Consider the following 20,023-nt stretch of genomic DNA (forward strand, 5'->3'; position numbering starts at 1 on the left):
TCATGTGAACACCAAAATGCAACCTGTTCACTACTGACCCATGACTGTGAGCTTGGCACTGGAGATGTGTGGACCACACACCACCCTGTAGTTGCCCTGGTCTGACGACTGGCATCTCCTGATTTTCAGCTGGTGACGGTCGCCGCTGATGCTTATGTCGTACTTGTCGTTAGTGTCCAGTTTCTGGGTGCCCTTGTACCAGGACAGCGTGATCTCAGGGTAGTTGATCTTTATCTCACACTGGAACACCGATTCATTGCCGATGAACACGAACTGATCAGTGATGTCCCTCGTCACAGTGACAGGCTGTACATGGAACAAGATCATTCCTGTAACCACCTGGAGTGTCAATTTATGCTTGCAGCATCTGTTTTGAATTTGGCAAACTGTGAGCTGAATCTTCTACAATTTACTCATTTTCCAATAAAATTTCTAAGCCTTCACGATAGAACTCAGTAAAACTATGATGCAGACCTATAAATTGTACTCAAAACAGGGAGTGTTGTATCCATTTCCCAGTGGCCAATTTATTATCTATGCCCCCTTGCCTCCTTTGTAAAACTGGTCCCCACCGGCCACTAGGTGATGCTTTTTCAAAAAATTGCAAAGTACTTAAAAGCAGCTTCCTAGCTCTGATCTGCATGAAACTTTGGGTGTAAACTATCTGGACCTTCTCCGTCATAAATACTTTACCATCTCTGAGCTGCTGCAATTCACTTAACAGATCAACTGGAAAGATGTAAGCAGACAAGAAAATAATGCTTTCTGGTTTTCAAATAACAGTGAAAGCAGCCTGACCTCTGTTCGCTCCATCCTTTTCTGCAGGTCGGCCACCAGTCGGGCCATGTCTTCATCAGACTCTCTGTCTGCACGTTCCATTTCCTGTCAACAACAATGATATCAGTCTTCAGCACTTCCTCCTAAAAAACAAACACATTTTTTGCAGTGAGGGTGTGGGGTCTTACTGGTCTTCCACTTTCTTCAGCTTTCTCTTTCTTCAGTTGTTCGATAGCCTGCAGCAGGCCTCGGTAGTCAGTGATGCCGTACATCCGGGCATATTTCTCATACTCTTTGGGGTCCACGTTCCTCAACAATTCCACAATGTCAATGTCCTTTTCCTCATGAGGACTCTTCTGCTTGGATGGTGTCCTGAGGACAGGCAGGAGGTCAGCTGATTTAACCATTTAAACACTGATCAACAAGTATGGGTGACACAAGGTCACAGTAGCTCAAGGGTTTGAGGTGAGGACAGCTCTAAGGTTATAGGTCACGGTAGATCTGAGGTAAGAGCTGATAGCATGTCTGGGGTTAGAGCTCATTGCAGGTCCAGGGTTAGGGGTCAAGGCTAGTTCAGGGTTAGAGCTGAAGGCATGCTCAAGCTCTGAGAAACTTCACAGACGTCAAGGGTTCGAGGTTACAACAGGGCTTGGGTTCAAGGTCAAGCAAGATCTAAGATTAGTGGTCAAGGCTGGTCTAGAGTTAGAGATTGCGTTGCATCTAGGGGTGGAGGTTGCCTTGAGTCTTGGGTTAAAGATTGCAGCAGGGTTAGGGGTTGCAGCGGGTCTGTTGTTAAAAGTCCTGGTGGATCTAGGGTGAGAAGTTGAGACGAATCTTCATTTAAAGGTCGCAGTGGGTCCATGGTTAGAGCATGTTAGTGGTCATGACAGTTTTACTGTTAGAGGTTGTGGTGGCTCTAGGGTTTGTAGATAAGTCATGCATGACTAAGATATATTCAGACTCACTTCTTGAGTTTAGCCCGGAGATCTCCCTCCAGCTGCGTCATTCCCTTCCTCTCCTCAACATGCATGTCGGCACTGCACTCGATCTCGCCGTGCTTGTTGGAGGCAACGCAGCGATATTGACCCGAGTCTGATTTGGTCACCTCTCGGATCTCCAGAGTTGCTTCTGGGCCCCTCTGCTCAATGGCGATACGGCCACCGTGAGTGATCTGCCTCCACTTGCCCTTCATCCACTTGACGCTGGGGATGGGGTCTCCGCCTACCTTGGCAATGAAGGTGGCTGAGCCCTCTGCACAGCCACAAATTGAGGTTTAGAATTTAAAAATGTACATTTATGATCATCCACTTATGATCAGCATCAACAGTGACAAGACCCCAAAAACAGCACCATCAAAAACAAGAAAACAGAAATATCTCTTTGTTGTGTAAATGGCGTCTCACTCTCAGTGACGTGTATTGTCTTGGGCTCCTCGACGAAGAACAGCTGGTCGAATTTTTTGGTTGGAGCAGCAGCAGTGGCAGCAGGAGCTTCAGCAGGACCTTGAGCTGGTTGCTCTGCAACACAACAACAATAACTTGTAAAACCTAAATATTTCAAGAGGATTGACCATAACCCTCACTGTCACGTGACCAAAATTCAAGTTAGTGTTAACAGAACAGTGATGCTCATGAAAAGGTCTTGTGTTCAATCATATATCCTGTAACATGGCAGATTTCTCCATCCTTACCTTTAACAGTGACTTTGGCTTTGCAAAACTCACTGCCGGCATCGTTAGTGGCCTTGCAGAGGTAATCGCCAGCGTCATGTCGGGATGCTGCGTTGATCTCAAGGCTGGCCGACCCATCAGAGAAGCTGATCCTAGTGCTGCCAGCTGATGTTAGTTCCTTTCTGTCCTTCATCCACTGGATCTTAAGAGGTGGAGAGCCACAGACGTGACACTTGAGACTCAGCCTCTTGCCCTCGTCCATCATCACTGGTTTGAGAGGGACGTCGAATACTGGCGGCTTCTTGGCCTCTGCACCAGAGAAAGAGATGTGCAAATACCCAATTTCAGGCAACAGCATCAACCAACAAATTTTGGTGACTTTTTTCCTGATTATGATGAGGCCTCTGATAAAGATGTCATAATAACAAGATGTAACGAGCAAACTCAATAGGGTCTTCACCTGAAGTACCTTCTGGCTCAGGCCTTAATAATCTCCATATATCAATTCAATAAAAGAAAAATGAAATTTTGTCTTTTAATTCAATCAGATTAAAAAATAATTTTCACCGATTTAAGGTAAACATGAAGTTAGAACATGTTCTTTTTATAACTTTCTGCAAGCATGTAAATTGGCTTTATTGGTAATTCTTTCGTAATGATCTATGTTCATAATAATTAATCTAGTGGTTCCTGCAAACAACAAACAAAATTAAACTAAACTAAGGGGTTTTTGGTGTACAGAGAAATAAACATTATACAAATCCTGGGAGGTGTCTGTCAGATTCAGAACAGAATTTAAAATTCTTCTTCTACCATCAAAGTCCTCAACAGTCAGGCTCCTTCATCCCTGACAGAGCTCCTAGTCCCCTATGATCCAGCTAGAACCCTTCACTCCCAGGATGCAGGGTTCCTGCTGGTTCCTAGAGTTCTAACAGTAGAACGGGAGCCAGAGCCTTCAGCTATCAGGCTCCCCTCCTGTGGAACCGTCTCCCAGTTCCAGTCCAGGATCCAGACCCCCTCTCTAGGTTTAAGAGCAGACTTAAGACCTCCTTGTTGATCAGGCTTATAGTCAGGACTGCTTAGGCTGGCCCTTAGATCTGCTGCTCTAGGCTCAGACTGCTGGGATCTCCCATGATGCACTGGGCTTCTCTCTCCTCCTCCTGTCCTCAGACGTGTTACTAACTCCTCTTCTTCTCCCCTCATCCCAGATCTTGGTGCTGCTGGAGGAGGCTCCAGACCTGAAGAGGCTCCAGCTGCCACCTGTAGCTCCACCTGCTCACGTCCCCTTCTGTCCATCAGTCTCTCCTCCTTTCTCTCTATCTTTATCTCTGTCCCTCTCTCTCCTTCTGCCTCTCTGTCTTCCTCCATTCTCTGTCTTTGTCTCTGTCCATCAGTCTCTCCTCCTTTCTCTCCCTCTTTATCTCTGTCCCTCTCTTTCCTTCTGTCTCTCTGTCTTCCTCCATTCTCTGTCTTTGTCTCTGTCCTGCTCTCCTGCTCTCTCTCCGTCCCCACTGATCCTGGATCTGCTCCACCTTCCTGCTGGTAAAGGAAGGTTCTGGTGGCTGCTGTTGCAGGATGTGCTGCTGATGGAGAATTGTTGGGTAGAGGTTCATTGAAGGAGGGAGGTGCTGGACCTGCTCTACTTGGACAGAGTCAGGACAGAACTTTGGTTGGGGTTTGGGGACACAGATAAACCTGACTTGACTTGTGAGTCATGTCTGATGAGGCAACAACCAGTTCAAATTGTATCTCAGCTCACGTTTGTGTATGATGTAATACGCATTATGTTCTGAATCCAAACCTGAGATGCACACAATGATGTCACAGGACACCATTCCAGCTTCGTTGGAGGCGTGGCAGGCGTACAGTCCGCTGTCGGTCACCTGACTACTCTTGATGCATAGCACGGCCACGTTGCTCTTGAAGCTGATATCGTACTTGTTGGAGGTGTAGATCTCAGCCCCATCTTTAAACCAACTGACAAACATGGGCTGAGAGCCGGAGACGCGGCCCTCGATCTTCACCAGTTTGCCTTCCATGTCTTCGATGCACTCCGAGGGCTTTTTGGTAAACAAGGGAGGATTTTTACGCTCTGAAAAGGAGGAGGGGAGAGTGAGGAGGGGAGGTCTGATGTCATCTCAAAAAGACTAACCCCCTGAGGAGGCCTGATCAGATACCTTTGACAGTGATATCAGAGGAGCAAGAGTCCTTGCCCACGTCATTAGCAGCATGGCAGAAATATTTCCCAGTGTCGCCTTTGTCAGCCTTCAGAATGCTCAAACGCGGATTGTTTTTCTCACAGCTGATCTTATAATTGCCCCCACTGCGAATATCTTTGTGGTCTTTGGACCATGTGATTTTAATAGGGGCAGAGCCAGTCATGTGACACTGCAGCTCAATGCTGTCACCCACCATCACCTCCTGTGGGGACAATTTCCTGTCAAAGACCGGTGGGTACCTGGGTTCTGCAGGTTGATAGAAGATGGGGATAAGAATAAGCAAGAAGAAATTGCTTCCATCACATAGACTGAGAAAAGAAAGAATGAAAAAAGAAAGACAGAACTGTCCAGTGTCACGTTATGTCGTGACTCCTTGCTCCTTATTCTCGTCAAGTTAGACACCGCATTTAGCTTGCAGACATTAGTCATTGAGGTTGTTACTTAGAGCCAAAATAAACGCTTTACATGTCAGTCACAATCAAACAGTCATCCAATTAATGTACGCAATACAGACCTTGAAGCGTGAGCTTGGCTCTGCAGGACGCTGAGCCCACACTGTTGGTGGCAACGCAGGTGTACTCTCCAGAGTGCCTCATCTCGCCCCGGCTAATCTCAAGTACAGCTGTGTTGTCATCGTAAACCATGGAAAGCTCTCCTCCCTGCCACACAGGCTCACCATCTTTCAGCCAAGACACCTCTATGGGCGATGAACCGGCCACACGGCACTCAAAGTGGACCGGCTGGCCCTCCATCTGCTGCAGGCTGGTAATTTTCTTGGGGAAGGATGGTGGCGTTTTGGCCTCTGGAGGACGATGAAATGTGAAATGAAACACTCTTAATGTGTTGTAGTCAACTGGACTGGTTCAGTTACCTTGAAGGCATTTCTCCTCTCATACACGAGGCTTCTTCAGTTCTAGTCTCTGGTTGGGAGTTGCAGGCTTTTATTCCTCTGTGACTGAGTGTGACCCTCTAACATAGTTGTTTGCTGCATGTAACCTCTGAGTTTCAGAGACATTGAGGTCACATGAGAGTCATTGACCCAAAAAAGATTAATATGGATCATTAGTGCCAGGGGTTCAAGGTATGAATAGGCGTAAAAGGGTTTTTTTCTGTCTTCCCCGGACAAGTTGTGGACCTGGTTGTCCTCAAAGGAATCTCCCTTGTTCCTCAGATGTAAGTGCACAGCAGAGTCTTGCCCTGAGGTGCTGGGCCATCCATTTGAGAAATGGGTGTTTTATTTGCCTGATGTATAGATCAGTGCAATCCCGGCTGCACTAGACGGCATGAACTACATTGCTTCTCTTCTGTCAGGGTATTTAGCTCTCAGGGTGGATGAGCCTCTGCCTGACAGGCATTCCTTTGAGGACAGCAATGCACACATCTTTGCCGGAAAATACAAGTGGTTTAAAAGGGGAGTTCAACCTACAATATGATCCTGAGCCCCTCGACAAGGAGTCAACATTGCCATAACCATCAGTTAGTTAGATCCCTTAATGTAAATTTGTCAAGGCCACTAGAGAGTTAAGTGAGTTCAAGGAGCCCCGCCATAAACTGCATGTGCATTTTAGAGAACTGATTAAATCACCATAACATGACCACCACCTGCCAGATGTATCCCACCCACTTCACCTGTCAGAGCAATTTGTGTTTTCTAGAATCCCAGGCTGGATTTTGCCAAAGCAACAACCTTCTCTGTGAAAACAGAAACTTTGTGAGGTCAGTGGTTGTTGATGCAGGGGTGTGTGTGGAGGTGCTCACCGAGTATGTTGAGCCTGCAGGTGGAGGATGCAGAGCCAATCTTGTTCTCTGCTTTGCAGGTGTATTCTCCAATGTCAGCCTTGGTGGCCTTGCTTAGTTTGAGGTAGGCAATGCCTTTTGTGTACTGTAACTTGCAGTCGGAGCTGGACCGTACTTTGCCATCTGCCTTGAACCAGGACACCTTGATGTCCGGTGTCCCTGCGACTTCACACTTGAGACAGACAGCATCACCTGCTGTTACCTCCATGGACTCCAGTGGCTCCAGGAAGTACGGTGGCTCTGCAGAAACAAACCCTGATCAGTCAGAAACCAAAAATCTGTGCCTGACACCTGCTGGACAGAGGTGGTGCTGCAGCAAGTAAAAAAAAAAATTTTTTTTTTGAGTTGTGAGTGTAAACTTTGATCGAAGTGACACCTAGTGGGGGGCATGTGAAATTTTTAGCACCTAAGCTTCATGCAGTGGTCTGTATCTGTCTTGAAAGTTTCACTACCGATACTGAACCCAAAAATATGCATACAAGCTTTAGGCTTCAGTATTGGTGAAATTACAGAAAAAATAATAATACAAATCCTAATAATTACAGTGGGATACGACATTGCATCGCTCCCAGGCCTCTTGGGTTTGGACCCCCAACAGTGAATCAATAATGCAAACAGTTGCAGGTCCATGCTTTCATCTGCAGGAAGCTGAGCTGATGTTCACATAGCAACACTGTTCGAGCCATCTTGATGCACACTGTGTGTGAGGTTATGTCATTCAGGTTTTGTTACAACTGTTTACCACTAATATCGATGTTAAGATAAGATAAATTGTATATTTGTTTGTTTTTAAATTTATTTGTTTATACGCTCTGTTCAGATCTGTTTTTCTATAAGATACAGCAATGTTGCAAATATTTTGTGTCAGGTTATGGTTGCCATAAAGAAATCTGCTAAGCAATAATAATAATAATAAAAACGTTTTTGTTTGGTTGGAAGTCATGAGATGACTTGGTCAAGATAATTTTTTGAGTATGCAAAAAAAGATGATGCTGATAGACGGGGATGGAATTACTTGGAACCAGAAATAGAACAGCAAGCCTTTTGATATGACCGTCTGTTGTGCACTTTTCTTTTTAGGGGTTGACAAATAAACCATCTTACAAGCTGCCACTGCAACCATTGTGGATATTTGGAAAGAACACGAGTCCAAACAAGACAAGAAGTGGCCTTAAATTGGAGTTGATAAAATGGCCACACCAAACATTTTATCACATGTTCCCAGGAGTTTTCCCCTCATTTGTGAAGTAAGTCCATAACTAAACATTCTCTGAAACATCTGTTTACATGTGAAAAATAAATGAGAGTAATAGGCGTAAAAATGTACCCATGTGTATTTCACTAAAATGAAGCTGCAGTTTGACTCAACATCAAAACATATTCATATCGATCAATATTAACCAGAAGAGATCATAACTGAGCCAAAGAGACACTAATATTCAGGTATAATTTTTCCAAAACTTTATGTCATATTTTTCTGGAAATAGCTATCTTAACATTCTAAAACATTTTCAGTTTTTTCATGAATGTATGAACCCTGGAACTGATCCACTTCCATGATCTACCAAGTAGAGACTACAGTGTAGACAGGACTCACCAAGGATGGACACGACAGCCTCACATGAGTCCTTCCCAACATCGTTGGACACCTGGCAGGAGTATTTTCCTGCAGCTTCCTTGTCATCAGTGCTGAGACACTCCAGGATGCAGGAGCTCTCTGTCGTGGTGATGTTGTACTTGTAAGAAGCAAAGATCTGTTGGCCATCTTTATACCAGTTAACGGTGATCTTGGGGGTCCCAGTGTAGGTGCACTCCAGTGTCAAAGGCTTGCCCTTCTCCACTGACACATCTCTCAGCTTCTTGGAGAAGGCTGCTGGCTCTGAGGCACAGTCACAGTCACAAACCAGGTTAGTTTGAAACAGTGACAGCATTACTTTCATTCACCAGTGGAAGCACTGAGCTCTTTGCTGAGGAATCAAACCTAATTTATTGCTGTACATTCACCTGTCACATTATTTTTTTCCACTGAAATTTATCTTGTATGTATGCATATATGGAAATGTATATATATGAGTGTCTATACTGTGTATATGTATATATATATAGATATATATACACACACACACTATATTGCCAAAAGTATTTGCTCACCCATCCAAATGATCAGAATCAGGTGTTCCAATCACTTCCATGGCCACAGGTGTATAAATGAAGCACCAAGGCCTGCAGACTGTCTTTACAAACGTTTGTGAAAGGATGGGTCGCTCTCAGGAGCTCAGTGAATTCCAGCGTGGAACTGTGATAGGATGCCACCTGTGCAACAAATCCAGTCGTGATATTTCCTCGCTCCTAAATATTCCACAGTCAACTGTCAGCTGTATTATAAGGACCTGGACAGCACCGGGCCCTGATATGATCCACAAACTCTGGCTGAAGAACCTAACTGCACTCTATGAACGCCTTGCAGCACAGATGAACCAGTTGATAAGAGATGGGATGCACCCAGAGTGGCTAACCCAGGTCAGGACAGTTGTGATCATGAAGGACCCCCAGAAGGGACCCATCACATCCAACGACCGACCGATAATCTGCCTCTCCACAACATGGAAGTTCCTGTAAGGTGTCACAGCGACGAAGATAAGTAAGCACGTGGGTCAATATGTGAATGGGGCTCAGAAAGGAATTGGCTCTAACACCCGAGGAGCCAAGCACCAGCAACTGGTTGACAGAGTAGTCGCCCAAGACTGTAAGAAGTCAGACCAACCTGTGCAGCGCCTGGACTGATTACAAGAAAGCCTACGACTCAGTGCCACACACATGGATACTAGAAAGTTTGGAACAGTACACCATCAACAGTTAACTGAGAGCCTTCATCAGGAACTCAATGGGGTTGTGGAGGATGACCCTGGAGGCCAAGTCAAAGCCAGCAGCCCAAGTTAACATCAAGTACAGCATAAAACAAGGAGACGCACTGTCACCACTCCTGCTCAGTATAGGCCTGAACCCCTCAGTCAGATCATCACAAAGAGTGGTTAGGATACCGATTCTGAAGCGGGGCAACGATCAGCCACCTGCTCTACATGGATGACATCAAACTGTACGCCAGGAATGAGGGAGAAACTGACTCACTGATCCACACCACCAGGATCTACAGCAACGATTTAGGGAGGTCATTCAGACTGGACAGATGTGGCCGGATGGTATCAAGGAGAGGCAAGATGATCAGAACTGAAGGGGTCGACCTACCAGAAGGGAATATAGGTGACATCCAGAGCAGCTACAAGTACCTTGGGATCCCACAGGCTAATGGAAACCACGGGGAGGCAGCAAGGAAGTCAACCACTGCCCAATACCTCCAGAGAGTAAGACAAGTACTGAGAAGTCAGCTCAACGGTAAGAGCAAGGTCCAGCCATCAACATGTCCACACTGCCGGTCATCAGATACCTGCTGGGATCATAAGCTGGCCAAAAGAGGGGAAAGAAGCCCCAGACATCAAGACCAGAAGGCTCCTCATCATGCATGGAGGGTGACACCCTAAGTCCAGCATCCTGAGGCTGTACACGAAGCGGAAAGAGGGAGGACGAGGATAAGTGAGCATCAGAGCCACTGTCCAGGATGAAACGTCAAAAATCCAGGAGTACATCAAGAAGATGGCCCCTCGGGACGACTGCTCAGTGAGTGCCACAGACAGCTGAAACCTGATGAGAGAGAGGAGGCAGAGGAGCAGACGTGAACGGACAAGCCCCTACACAGCAGGTACAACCACCAGATTGAGGAAGCGGCTGATATCAAGAAGACCTCCCAATGCCTGGAACACGCTGGACTGAGAGACAGCACAGAGGCACTCATCATGGCAGCACAAGAGCAGGCCTCAAACACAAGAGCTATAGAGGCCAAGGTCTACCACACCAGACCAGACCCAAGGTGCAGGCTGTGTAAAGTCGCTCCTGAGACAGTCCAACACATAGTAGCCGGGTGTAGGATGCTAACCACAAAAAAGTACATAGAGAGGCACAACCAAGTGGTGGTGAGAGTGTTCACAAATTTCTGTACCCAGTATGGTGATACCAGCTGATGCCAACATCAGGAAGAAGGAACACAAGAAGTTTGAGAAGTACCAGGGGTTAAAAGAACAGCAAGAACAGATGTGGAAGGTCAAGGCTGACGTGGACCCAGTGGTAGTAGGAGCCCTCGGGGCAGTGACCTCCAAACTGGGAGAGTGGATCCAGCAGATTCCAGGAACAACACCTGAAACCTCAGTCCAGAGGAGCACAGTCCTATGAACAGCTAAGATACTGTGTGGAACCCTCGAGAACCAGCTGAAGGACGACACAGAACCAAGAGAGGGAGAATATATATATATATATATATATATATATATATATGATATACTTATACACACACATACACACTATACAATACTCTATATATAAATATATAGCAAAAAAAACTCTACATCCAAATTTATTCATACTGTCCTATAATGATGACAACTAACCATGAAATGTTATGGTTATATGTTATTTTTCTGAGGCAGAAATGTGTTCAATTGCATCATAAATGTTTCTTGAATGTTCAAGACTAGTTTTTTGCACTATAGATATTGTGTAGCTTGTTAAATGTCAGTAATTTTGGAATCAACACAGCAGCTGTCATGCCAAAGACCACAGTAAGGAGGAGCAAGGTTTATTGATCCCCAAAAGTAAGAAAGAGGTTCCAAAAATGTTGCCAAGCAGTTTAAAGTGCCAGTTTCAACCATTCAAAGTATTGTCAAGAAATACAAAAAGTTAAGCACTGTGAAAACTCTCCAAGGCAGGTTGGAAGGTTGGAAGGCAACAGTGTAAACTTGGCTCTCCAGATTCAATGACAAGTCCAGATCCATCAAAGAATTACCATAAAGAGTCTTTTGGTTGGCTTAGGGTTTTGAGCTCAACTAGTGTAAATCAATCAGGGCAGACATGCCAGAGGACTTTCTATCAAGGTGGCCTCTATGGATGTCGACCAAGAAAGACTTGTCTTTTTCAACCGAGGCATGTGGAAGTGTGCTCACATAGAGAAAGAGGAAACCAATTTGCTCGAGGATCTCTCTCATAAAATGTTATTGAGTTATGCAATGACAATGAAGATTATTCTGATTCTCATTCTCATTCTGAAGGCAGCAGTGGTGCCACTGCGGGCTGTGACCCCCTAACTGACCTCATGCATCTTGACAGTATTTTCTGGTGTGCCTTCGAAATAAAATAAAAAAAAAAAGAAAAGCTTAAATCTGTTGTTATGTCTGTGGTCGCCCACATTTTGAAAATCCTACAGTTTGACTGCCAGGACAATTTGAAAAGTTATTTGAATTCTTCAGCCCTTTACAAGCTGATTTGAGCACCACATCTGGAAAAAAGTAATTTGCTGTCGTGATGCTGATTTTGCCTGAAGAATACCACTAAACCATGTTTTGAACAGTATTTCCTCTGTTTCACACCTGAGGAAAGGCAGAGTAAAATGGAGAGAATGCATGTTGGTAGCTCAGCCTCTATGGGCAGATACCTACAAATGTGAATTCTGACAAAACAGAGAAACTCCTGAGAGGATAACAGTGAAATAAGCATTGATTTGAGACGGACCTTTGATGTTCAGGTTGACAGGGCAGCTCTCCTTCCCAGCATCGTTAATGATCTGACAGGTGTACTCGCCAGCGTGGGATCGGTCCACTTGGAAGAGCTCCAGGATCACCTGATTGTCCTTCAGGGAGAACTGGCAGGCCGGTCCAGGCAGCATCTCCTTGGTTCCTCTGAACCACTTTAGTTTGAGGGGCATGCTGCCTTTCACAATAGCGGAGAAGGTAACATCGGAACCTGGCATGGCTTCCATTGGCTGTGGCAGCACCACGAAGGATGGAGGCTCTGATACAAACACAGATTGTTGAGTATTTTAGGGAATGAAAACTTATTCCATCCATCCCTCCATCCATCCATCCATCATCCCTCCATCTTCTCCTGTTGAGGGTGGTGGGGGAGGAGCCTATCCCAGCAGCCTTCCCCCTGGACAGGTCACCAGTCCATGGCAGGGCCAACACATAGAGACAGACAACCATTGGCTCTCCCAGCCACGCCTACGGTCAATTTAGAGTCTGGATTAACCTGGTCCCCTCTTGATGTCTTTGGACTGTGGAGGAAGCTGGAGTACCAGAGAGAACCCAGCAGGAACAGGGAGAACATGCAGACTCCACCCAGAAAGACCCTGTGCCTGAGCCAAGACTCCAATCCAGAACCTTCTTGCTGTGAGGCGCCAGCGCTAACCACTGCACCACTGTGCCGCCTGAAAACTTTCTGTAAAAAGTTAAATAAAACATTCCTACTGTGTGATCCATCACTGCATACATTTCTGATGTTACATTCACAGATTGAATCACATCTGCTTTTTTCACTGGGACACTTCAACAAGGCGACAAATGGAATTACCTGGTTAGCGTGAGCTAACCAGTGACAGACAATCAGATTGAATCACTTCAAATAGCGCAACCTCCACTCTTTCCCTCCCATCTCAGCTCCTCTGCCTCTGTTTTTGAGGTGTGAAAAAGCTCCTCTCTGAAAGCACGCCTCTCCTCCCCTGGGGCTTGTGGGCAGTGGGGTCTCCATGCTTTATCTCCATCTCATATTTACCTTTTCATTCTTTGTCTATGTTAATGGTGAAACAAATTGTATTTTGTCAGAAAAATATGAGCATTGTGCATGCCATAGACATTAGTGCATTAGCAACCTGCTACACTAAATTTAGCTCAAACAGTGCAAATAACCTAGAGAAACCAGAACGACAGACAGCCAATGTATATAAGGAACTCTGTCTATGAAATTACACTGAGAGAGACTATCAATAAACAAACACGAACATTCTAGATCCTGCTTCAGCGATAGATGTTGGAACACAACATCCTGACAAAGAACAACAAAGCTGGGGTCACTGACCTTTCACAGCCAAACAAGCTTTGGTCTCACTGGATCCTGCCTTGTTCAAGGCTTTACATTTATAAACTCCAGAGTCGGACAGCTTCAGTGCTGGCACCTTGAGAGTGCAGCTGTTGTCAATGAAGGAAATGTCATAGTTGGGTCCACTCTGGACCTCCTCGCTGTCATGGTACCACGAGATGGTAAAAGGTGGGGAACCAGAAACTTTACACTCCAACTCTCCAGCCTGTCCCACAACTGTGTTACAGTCCTTTAGTATCCGTGAGAAGGAAGGAGGGATAATTTTATCTGTGAGGGGAAGGAAAGAAGCAGTCAACATCAAGGACCTTGATGATTTCGTGGCACGACTGAAAAGACTGTACCTACAAAAACTTGAACAGTCATGTCGCCACAGCATCAAGACAATGGTGACTTCAATATATCCGTGTGTTCATCAGTATGGACACATAGAGAACCCTTGTCAGGTTTGTCTCATCCTACTCACACAATCTAAATGTTGGTCACATGACTGCTGCTCTCAGCTGAGCCCTTCACAGTTTTTTTTTATCTGTTAATGTATTTTTTGAAACTGTATCTACCTGTGCAAAATTGTAATATTTTGCAATCATTTGTTACAATTTAAAGAGAATATGTGAAAGGGTATTTTTCCTGGAAATGCAGAAATATCAGAGAGTTTAAGATCCAATGATAATTGGTATTTTTACAGTTTTTGGTCTATCATTAACTAAATTACTTTTCCTGTCCCTCTGTCCCAAGAAGCCTGGCTGGGGAGTGGCGTGGGAAACTAGCAATGGCAGAACATCAGTAATTTAACTTTCTTATAATGAGTGGAAGTAGCAATATGTTAACATATATTGTCTCTTTCAAAAACTTCAATAAATAAATTGAGAATTAAAATATCCATCCATCCATTGTCTTCTGCTTATTCCTGTTAAGGGTCGCAGGGTGGTGGGGGTGGAGCCTATCCCAGCAGCCTTCCCCCTGGACGGGTCACCAGTCCATGGCAGGGCCAACACATAGAGACAGACAACCATTGGCTCTCCCAGCCACGCCTACGGTCAATTTAGAGTCTGGATTAACCTGGTCCCCTCTTGATGTCTTTGGACTGTGGAGGAAGCTGGAGTACCAGAGAGAACCCAGCAGGAACAGGGAGAACATGGAGACTCACACAGAAAGACCCCGTGCTCCAGCCGGGGCTCCACCCACAACCTTCTTGCTGGGGGCCACAGTGCTAACCACTGCACCACCGTGCAGCCTGAATTAAAATATAATTTTGGGATTAATTTAAGACAAAAGCTGCTCTTTAAAACCTACCAACTACTTGTAAGATCAGAAGGCTGGATCAAAGCTCTATGTAATGAACAACAGCTTAACCCGAACCCCCGTCATCAAGATACTAGTAACAAGAGGACACCAACCTAGAACTGTGAGGTTGATTTTGCTCAGGTCCTTCCCGACCTCGTTCATGACCTGGAAGGTGTATTCTCCAGAGTCCATTTTCTCAGCCGAGAGCACGTTAAGGCTGGAAATCATCCGGGAAAATGAAATTTTATATTTCCTCCCAGAAGCCAGCTCAACGCCATCCTTGAACCACTTGGGTACCAGCTCCGGGGTACCACACACTTTGACCTCCAGGGCAGCAATATCACCTGCTGTCACGCTCAGAGTGTCAGGCTTATCCACGATCTTAGCCGGTTCTGGAAGAAACAGAGAAGGAGCAGAAAAGGGTTTTCAGTGAACCCTGTAGGAAAGAAGCAGAGAAACCACCAGAGAAAGAGAGAATTATATGGTTACAAACCTAGAACAGTCAAGTTAGCGAAACACTCCACACTCCCAGCATCGTTTCTGAGTTGGCAGGTGTATTTGCCTGCCGTGGTTGCATCGGCCTTAAAGACTTTAAGAGCCACCTGGTTGTTCTCAAAGGTGATTTTCCTGTTGTCACCGTCCCTGAGAATGTGATCCTTGTCCTGAACCCAGGACACAGTAATGGGTTCAGAGCCTGTAAGAGTGGCCACAAGGGTCACCTCCTCTCCCAGTATCACTGTCATGTTTGACAGTTTCTTCACAAATGATGGCGGCTCTGGAGAGAGGAACAAAACAGCGCAAAAGGGAAAGTCAGCAAGGTGCCAAAATAACTTGAAAATCTATACTTGGTGATTTTCATCGCAATTTCTACTGACCTCTGAGTTTAACTGTTGTCTGGCAGATGTCACTTCCTACACTGTTTGACGCTTTGCACTCATATTCGCCGGCGTCTGAGGCCTCTATCCCAATGACATACAGCATGGCCGAGCTGCCCTCACTCACCATCTTATGCTTCCTGCTTTCCATCAGAGGCTTCCTGTCTCTGAACCAGGTGATTTGGAATGGTGCTGTACCGCTCATCTCACAGTACAGACTCACGTCCTTACCCTTTAGCCCCTCAATAGGTTGAGGCACTTTAATAAATGAAGGAGGGTCTACAAAAAGATCAGGAAACTGTTAAATAGGTACACGAGGGGAAGAAAAAGCCATGGCAAGAATCTTGAAGCTGAAATCCATAACCGTTTACAGGTCATCAACTCTGCAGTTGACTTGTGTTCAGACTGAAGTGACTTGAATCTTTCGCACTGAGTGATTACATACAGTGTGTGTTGATATTTTAACACTGCGTCAAATTCCATTCAGAAAACCAGCATTTTAAAAGTTTTTTGGCTTGCCGTCCTGCCGACAGATCGACAAATCATGATCGTGATCGTGATATCATCATGGCAGCATCACTCTGATCCGTTGATCGCAAATAAAATGAACGTGAACCCATCATCATCCAGCCGTGTGATAATGTCATGTAGCCACGCAGGCTGACGTTTGGTTTCCTGACATATCCAAGACCTCTCCTTGTATGAGCGTCTTTTTTTTTTTTCAGAATGAGTAAGGTGACAATCTCCACCTTGATAAACTCTAGATAAAGTGATGAGTTGATGTGATTGTGGATTCATGATTCAAACTCCTGCGAAGGGGACTTGTTGAGAAATTGTTGGAACTATGGATAAAATGGTGGCATTACAGAAGAATGAAGGGACTTCCCCTGAGAAAGCTGAGATCGAAAAACTTGTTGGATATCCTCCTGAATTCCAGGTTAGATCAGAACATTTGTTAGAACTGAACCAAAGAATACATGAGTTGTAAATGTAGAATTTTTTTTGAGGTAGATTTAAGAAAGTGACCGTGCTGTCGGAATAACAGATAGGTTGAAAAATTAAAGAGTATAAATGGAAAAATTAAATTACGTGACTTTTGTGACAAGATGGGGGGGGGGGGGTCTCGATGTTTGGAGTTGGGTTAGCTTCTGCTGGAAATACAGAGCTGATTTCCTGTTGTTCTAGCTGATGGGTAAGATTTTCAAAGGCATGACAGTAACTTATTGGAATTTATGGGAAGAAGTTGTTGATATTTACTCAAAACACAACTAAGATGTGATATAAATCTGAAGCTGAAAAGAAGAACAGGGAGACGTGCTGAGTATTCAAAGAAATGCACTGGAGGAGGTTCGGGTTTCCAGATTTAGCTACCAGCAGATTTTCAGCTGGGGTTCCCTGCAGTTACATAGGAAGAAAGAAGGAGTCACAGCAGTAACTAGTAATATTTGGAGCTCAACTTTCGACTGCTGAGTTTTAAATATTTATTGAAACTGTGGCTGGGATGACAGGATGAGTTGGCAGATTATTCGCAATTACTTTCTAAACTCTAAACAATTTTTGGGAAATTTAGTTGGACCTGCAGTCCAGATAAAATGGCAATTGTGATGGAAAAATTTTTGTTGAAGGTGATGGAAAAAACAGGTCAACAGTCCAATGTAGTGAACTCGCCTCAGTGTTAGTCATTTGACTCATCTGAATTTTCAAAGTTTTATGTTCTAGAGAGATACAAGATCCATCTTTCACTCTCCAAACAAATAGGGTGCATTAGCAGGAGAATGAAATTCAATTTACGAATGCATTTACATTCAGTTTACGGTTCGTGATTGAAAGAATGAGATCTCATATCACACACTTGGGGCAATTTAGTTTCCTCTTACGTGTGATTAGCCTGGACCGCTCCTGTCTCACACTGAAACGTGACTTTCAATCACCAGGTGAAGCCCTCAGTGGAGAGGTCAATGTAGAATTAAAGTAACTCACTATAAAATCATGAGGGACAGCGTTTATTATTAAAAAAATGGACAGGCACTAGCTTGTTCTACCGCTTCTAGCATGACACATTATGTGCTACATGATGTGCTGTACCTGTTGTCAACATTTACTTATAAAGACGAGCGTGACTGGACAAACTGTTGGACATTTATCAACTGAAGAGAAAGAATTTCAAAGATGGAAGTAGTGACTTGTTTGTTTCATACTTCATATCAAAAGCGTTATGGAAAACAGCTTCAACTGACAACTCTTCTTTGACTAAAAATATACACAAAACACCTTAACAACACTGAAGAGCCAGTGATGGTGAGCAGGGAGTCAGCTGAGACTGACCTTTCACGGTAAGTGTGGTGCTGCAGCTGACACTGCCAGCATCATTCTGAGCTTCACAGGTGTAAACTCCTTCATCATCAAAGCGGGTGGAAAGCAGTTTTAGAACTGCAACTGAATCCACAAGTGATGTCCTGTAGTTGCCCCCATCGGTGACTTTGGTGTCCTGTTTGTACCAGGTCACCTTTCGAGGGGCGGTGCCACTGACTTTGCACTCCAGGTGGAGTGACTCACCCTGCTTCACAAACTTAGTGGCAGGAAGTTTCAGCACAAACTCAGGTGGTTCTGTAAAGCCAAAACATACATATTAGCTGGTGAAAGCATGTCGGGACACATAACTAGCTGGTTACGACAGGAAGCTGCAACGCTTAAGAGACGAGCTGATGATGATGGGTTAGCAGCAGAGGCAGGATGGCTGTGGGAAATGCAGGTGCAACTTGAACATAGCAAAAGATGAGAATCTGCAAAAACCTTCACATAATGACGAAGATGAAGCTGCGAAGCTGGAAGTACTTGACAGAGAATAACTAGCTTTGGCCAAAGATGCAGATAAGCCATGAATACAGCTGTGCAAGACTTGATTTAGAAGATGTAAATCCAACCTTTGACCTCCAGGTCTGCACTACATCGAACAGAACCAGCATCATTGCTGATGTGGCAAGAATAAAGTCCACTGTGGATGACACCCACTGAATAGAGCTCCAAGAAGCAGGACAATCCCTCCAGGCCCGTAAAGCAAGTGGGCCCGGTCATGAGCTCTCTGTCGTCCTTGAACCATTTAACAGTAAAGGGAGGTGTTCCCTTAAATGTACCTTTGAATCGTACAGTGGTATTGGGTAGAGCTGCCTGGGACTCAGGCATGGTCACAAAGCTGGGAGGTTCTAAAGACAACAAGATGGATGGCGTTAACTCACGTCTGAATGGTAATTATGTGACTGATCACTGATCATAAAAAGATGGCTAACCTTTGACCATAAGGGATCCACTGCATTCACAACTTCCTGCTGTGTTGGTCAGTTTGCATGTGTAGAATCCTGCGTCAGATTTCTCAAGCTGTTCAATTTCGATGGACACAGAATTGTCCTGCTGAATGAGTTTGTGTTTTACCCCACTTGCAATTTTGCTTCCGTCTTTCTTCCATTCCACAGAGATAGGCAGGGAGCCTGATATTTTGCAACAAATCTGAACAAAGGAGCCCAGAATCTCCTGCATCTCTACAAGGCGTTTGATGAAGCTTGGAGGAATGACTTGTTCTGTTACCAAAAGAATGATAGTGTTTAGTCTGAACACAACTCTTCTCTTTGAACTTTAGGGTTCTAATACTTGAAACACCAACCTAGTACAACCACTCTCACACTGCAGGTGCAGCTACTGATGTGGTTTGCCACCTCAAGGACATATTCTCCTTCATCCTCCCTCTGAGCAGACTGAATCTTCAGGCTGCTGATGTTGTTCTCAAAGCTCAGCTTGTGTTGCCTGATGGACTGAAGCTCTTTGCCATCTTTTATCCATTTCACTCTGAGTTCAGGAGAGCCGGTCACCTTACAGTCCAGACTTACTGGATCTCCAACTGTCACCTTAACCACCTCAGGTTTCTCTGAGATCTGAGGAGGCTCTACAATGCAAAGTCAAAAAAGAGCCTTAAACAAGACGGAACCACAGTTCCAATGCTGGCTTATTCTAAAAACAATGACACAAGTATGTGATAGCCATGATCAACTAAGCACAAGCATACCTTGCACTGTCAGGGTGGCAAAGCACTTGTCCTGCCCTGCCTCGTTGAGCACCTGGCAAGTGAATTTTCCACTGTGACTAGCCTCACAGGCAGGAATCCTCAGAGTGGCCACATTGTTCACAAAGGTTCTCTCAATCTTTGGATCATCTAGAATCCAGTTGTCATCTTTTTGCCATTGTACAGAGAGAGTGGGAGATCCCGCTACGACACACTCAAACTTTGCCATTTTTCCCAGAACAGTGTCAGTGTTCTCAATTCTGTTTGTAAATGCTGGTGGTTCTTTTGGAGAAAAGGCATCAATTATTTAGATTAGAGGTCAACTACCTTCTTGAAATTAACACAGATGTGCAATTCTGATGAAACAAAC

General features: G+C 44.9%; 1 protein-coding gene and 1 pseudogene across 1 annotated transcript in view; one reads left to right on the top strand and one right to left on the bottom strand.

The window, feature by feature from the left end:
• Positions 1-20,023, bottom strand: part of LOC147251642 (titin-like) — a 204,696-nt gene that overhangs the window by 134,482 nt on the left and 50,191 nt on the right. Inside the window, exons 58-78 of the mRNA XM_086221100.1 lie at positions 19,657-19,935; positions 19,258-19,536; positions 18,887-19,174; positions 18,524-18,802; positions 17,925-18,206; positions 15,600-15,878; positions 15,218-15,499; positions 14,838-15,116; positions 13,420-13,707; positions 12,079-12,357; positions 8,060-8,341; positions 6,424-6,702; positions 5,180-5,467; positions 4,624-4,911; positions 4,248-4,538; positions 2,468-2,755; positions 2,181-2,285; positions 1,743-2,028; positions 966-1,149; positions 799-882; positions 39-306 (exon numbers count right to left, since the gene is read on the bottom strand). Coding sequence (XP_086077226.1) covers positions 39-306; positions 799-882; positions 966-1,149; positions 1,743-2,028; positions 2,181-2,285; positions 2,468-2,755; positions 4,248-4,538; positions 4,624-4,911; positions 5,180-5,467; positions 6,424-6,702; positions 8,060-8,341; positions 12,079-12,357; positions 13,420-13,707; positions 14,838-15,116; positions 15,218-15,499; positions 15,600-15,878; positions 17,925-18,206; positions 18,524-18,802; positions 18,887-19,174; positions 19,258-19,536; positions 19,657-19,935 — 5,457 coding nt within the window. The remainder of the gene's footprint in view (positions 1-38; positions 307-798; positions 883-965; positions 1,150-1,742; positions 2,029-2,180; positions 2,286-2,467; positions 2,756-4,247; positions 4,539-4,623; positions 4,912-5,179; positions 5,468-6,423; positions 6,703-8,059; positions 8,342-12,078; positions 12,358-13,419; positions 13,708-14,837; positions 15,117-15,217; positions 15,500-15,599; positions 15,879-17,924; positions 18,207-18,523; positions 18,803-18,886; positions 19,175-19,257; positions 19,537-19,656; positions 19,936-20,023) is intronic.
• On the top strand, positions 9,660-10,538 carry LOC147251643 (uncharacterized; annotated as a pseudogene).

The sequence above is a fragment of the Aulostomus chinensis genome, chromosome 12 (assembly GCF_037954235.1).
Source record: "Aulostomus chinensis isolate RoL2024-O1b breed Wild chromosome 12, RoL_Achi_v1.0, whole genome shotgun sequence".
Classification (NCBI taxonomy): domain Eukaryota; kingdom Metazoa; phylum Chordata; class Actinopteri; order Syngnathiformes; family Aulostomidae; genus Aulostomus; species Aulostomus chinensis.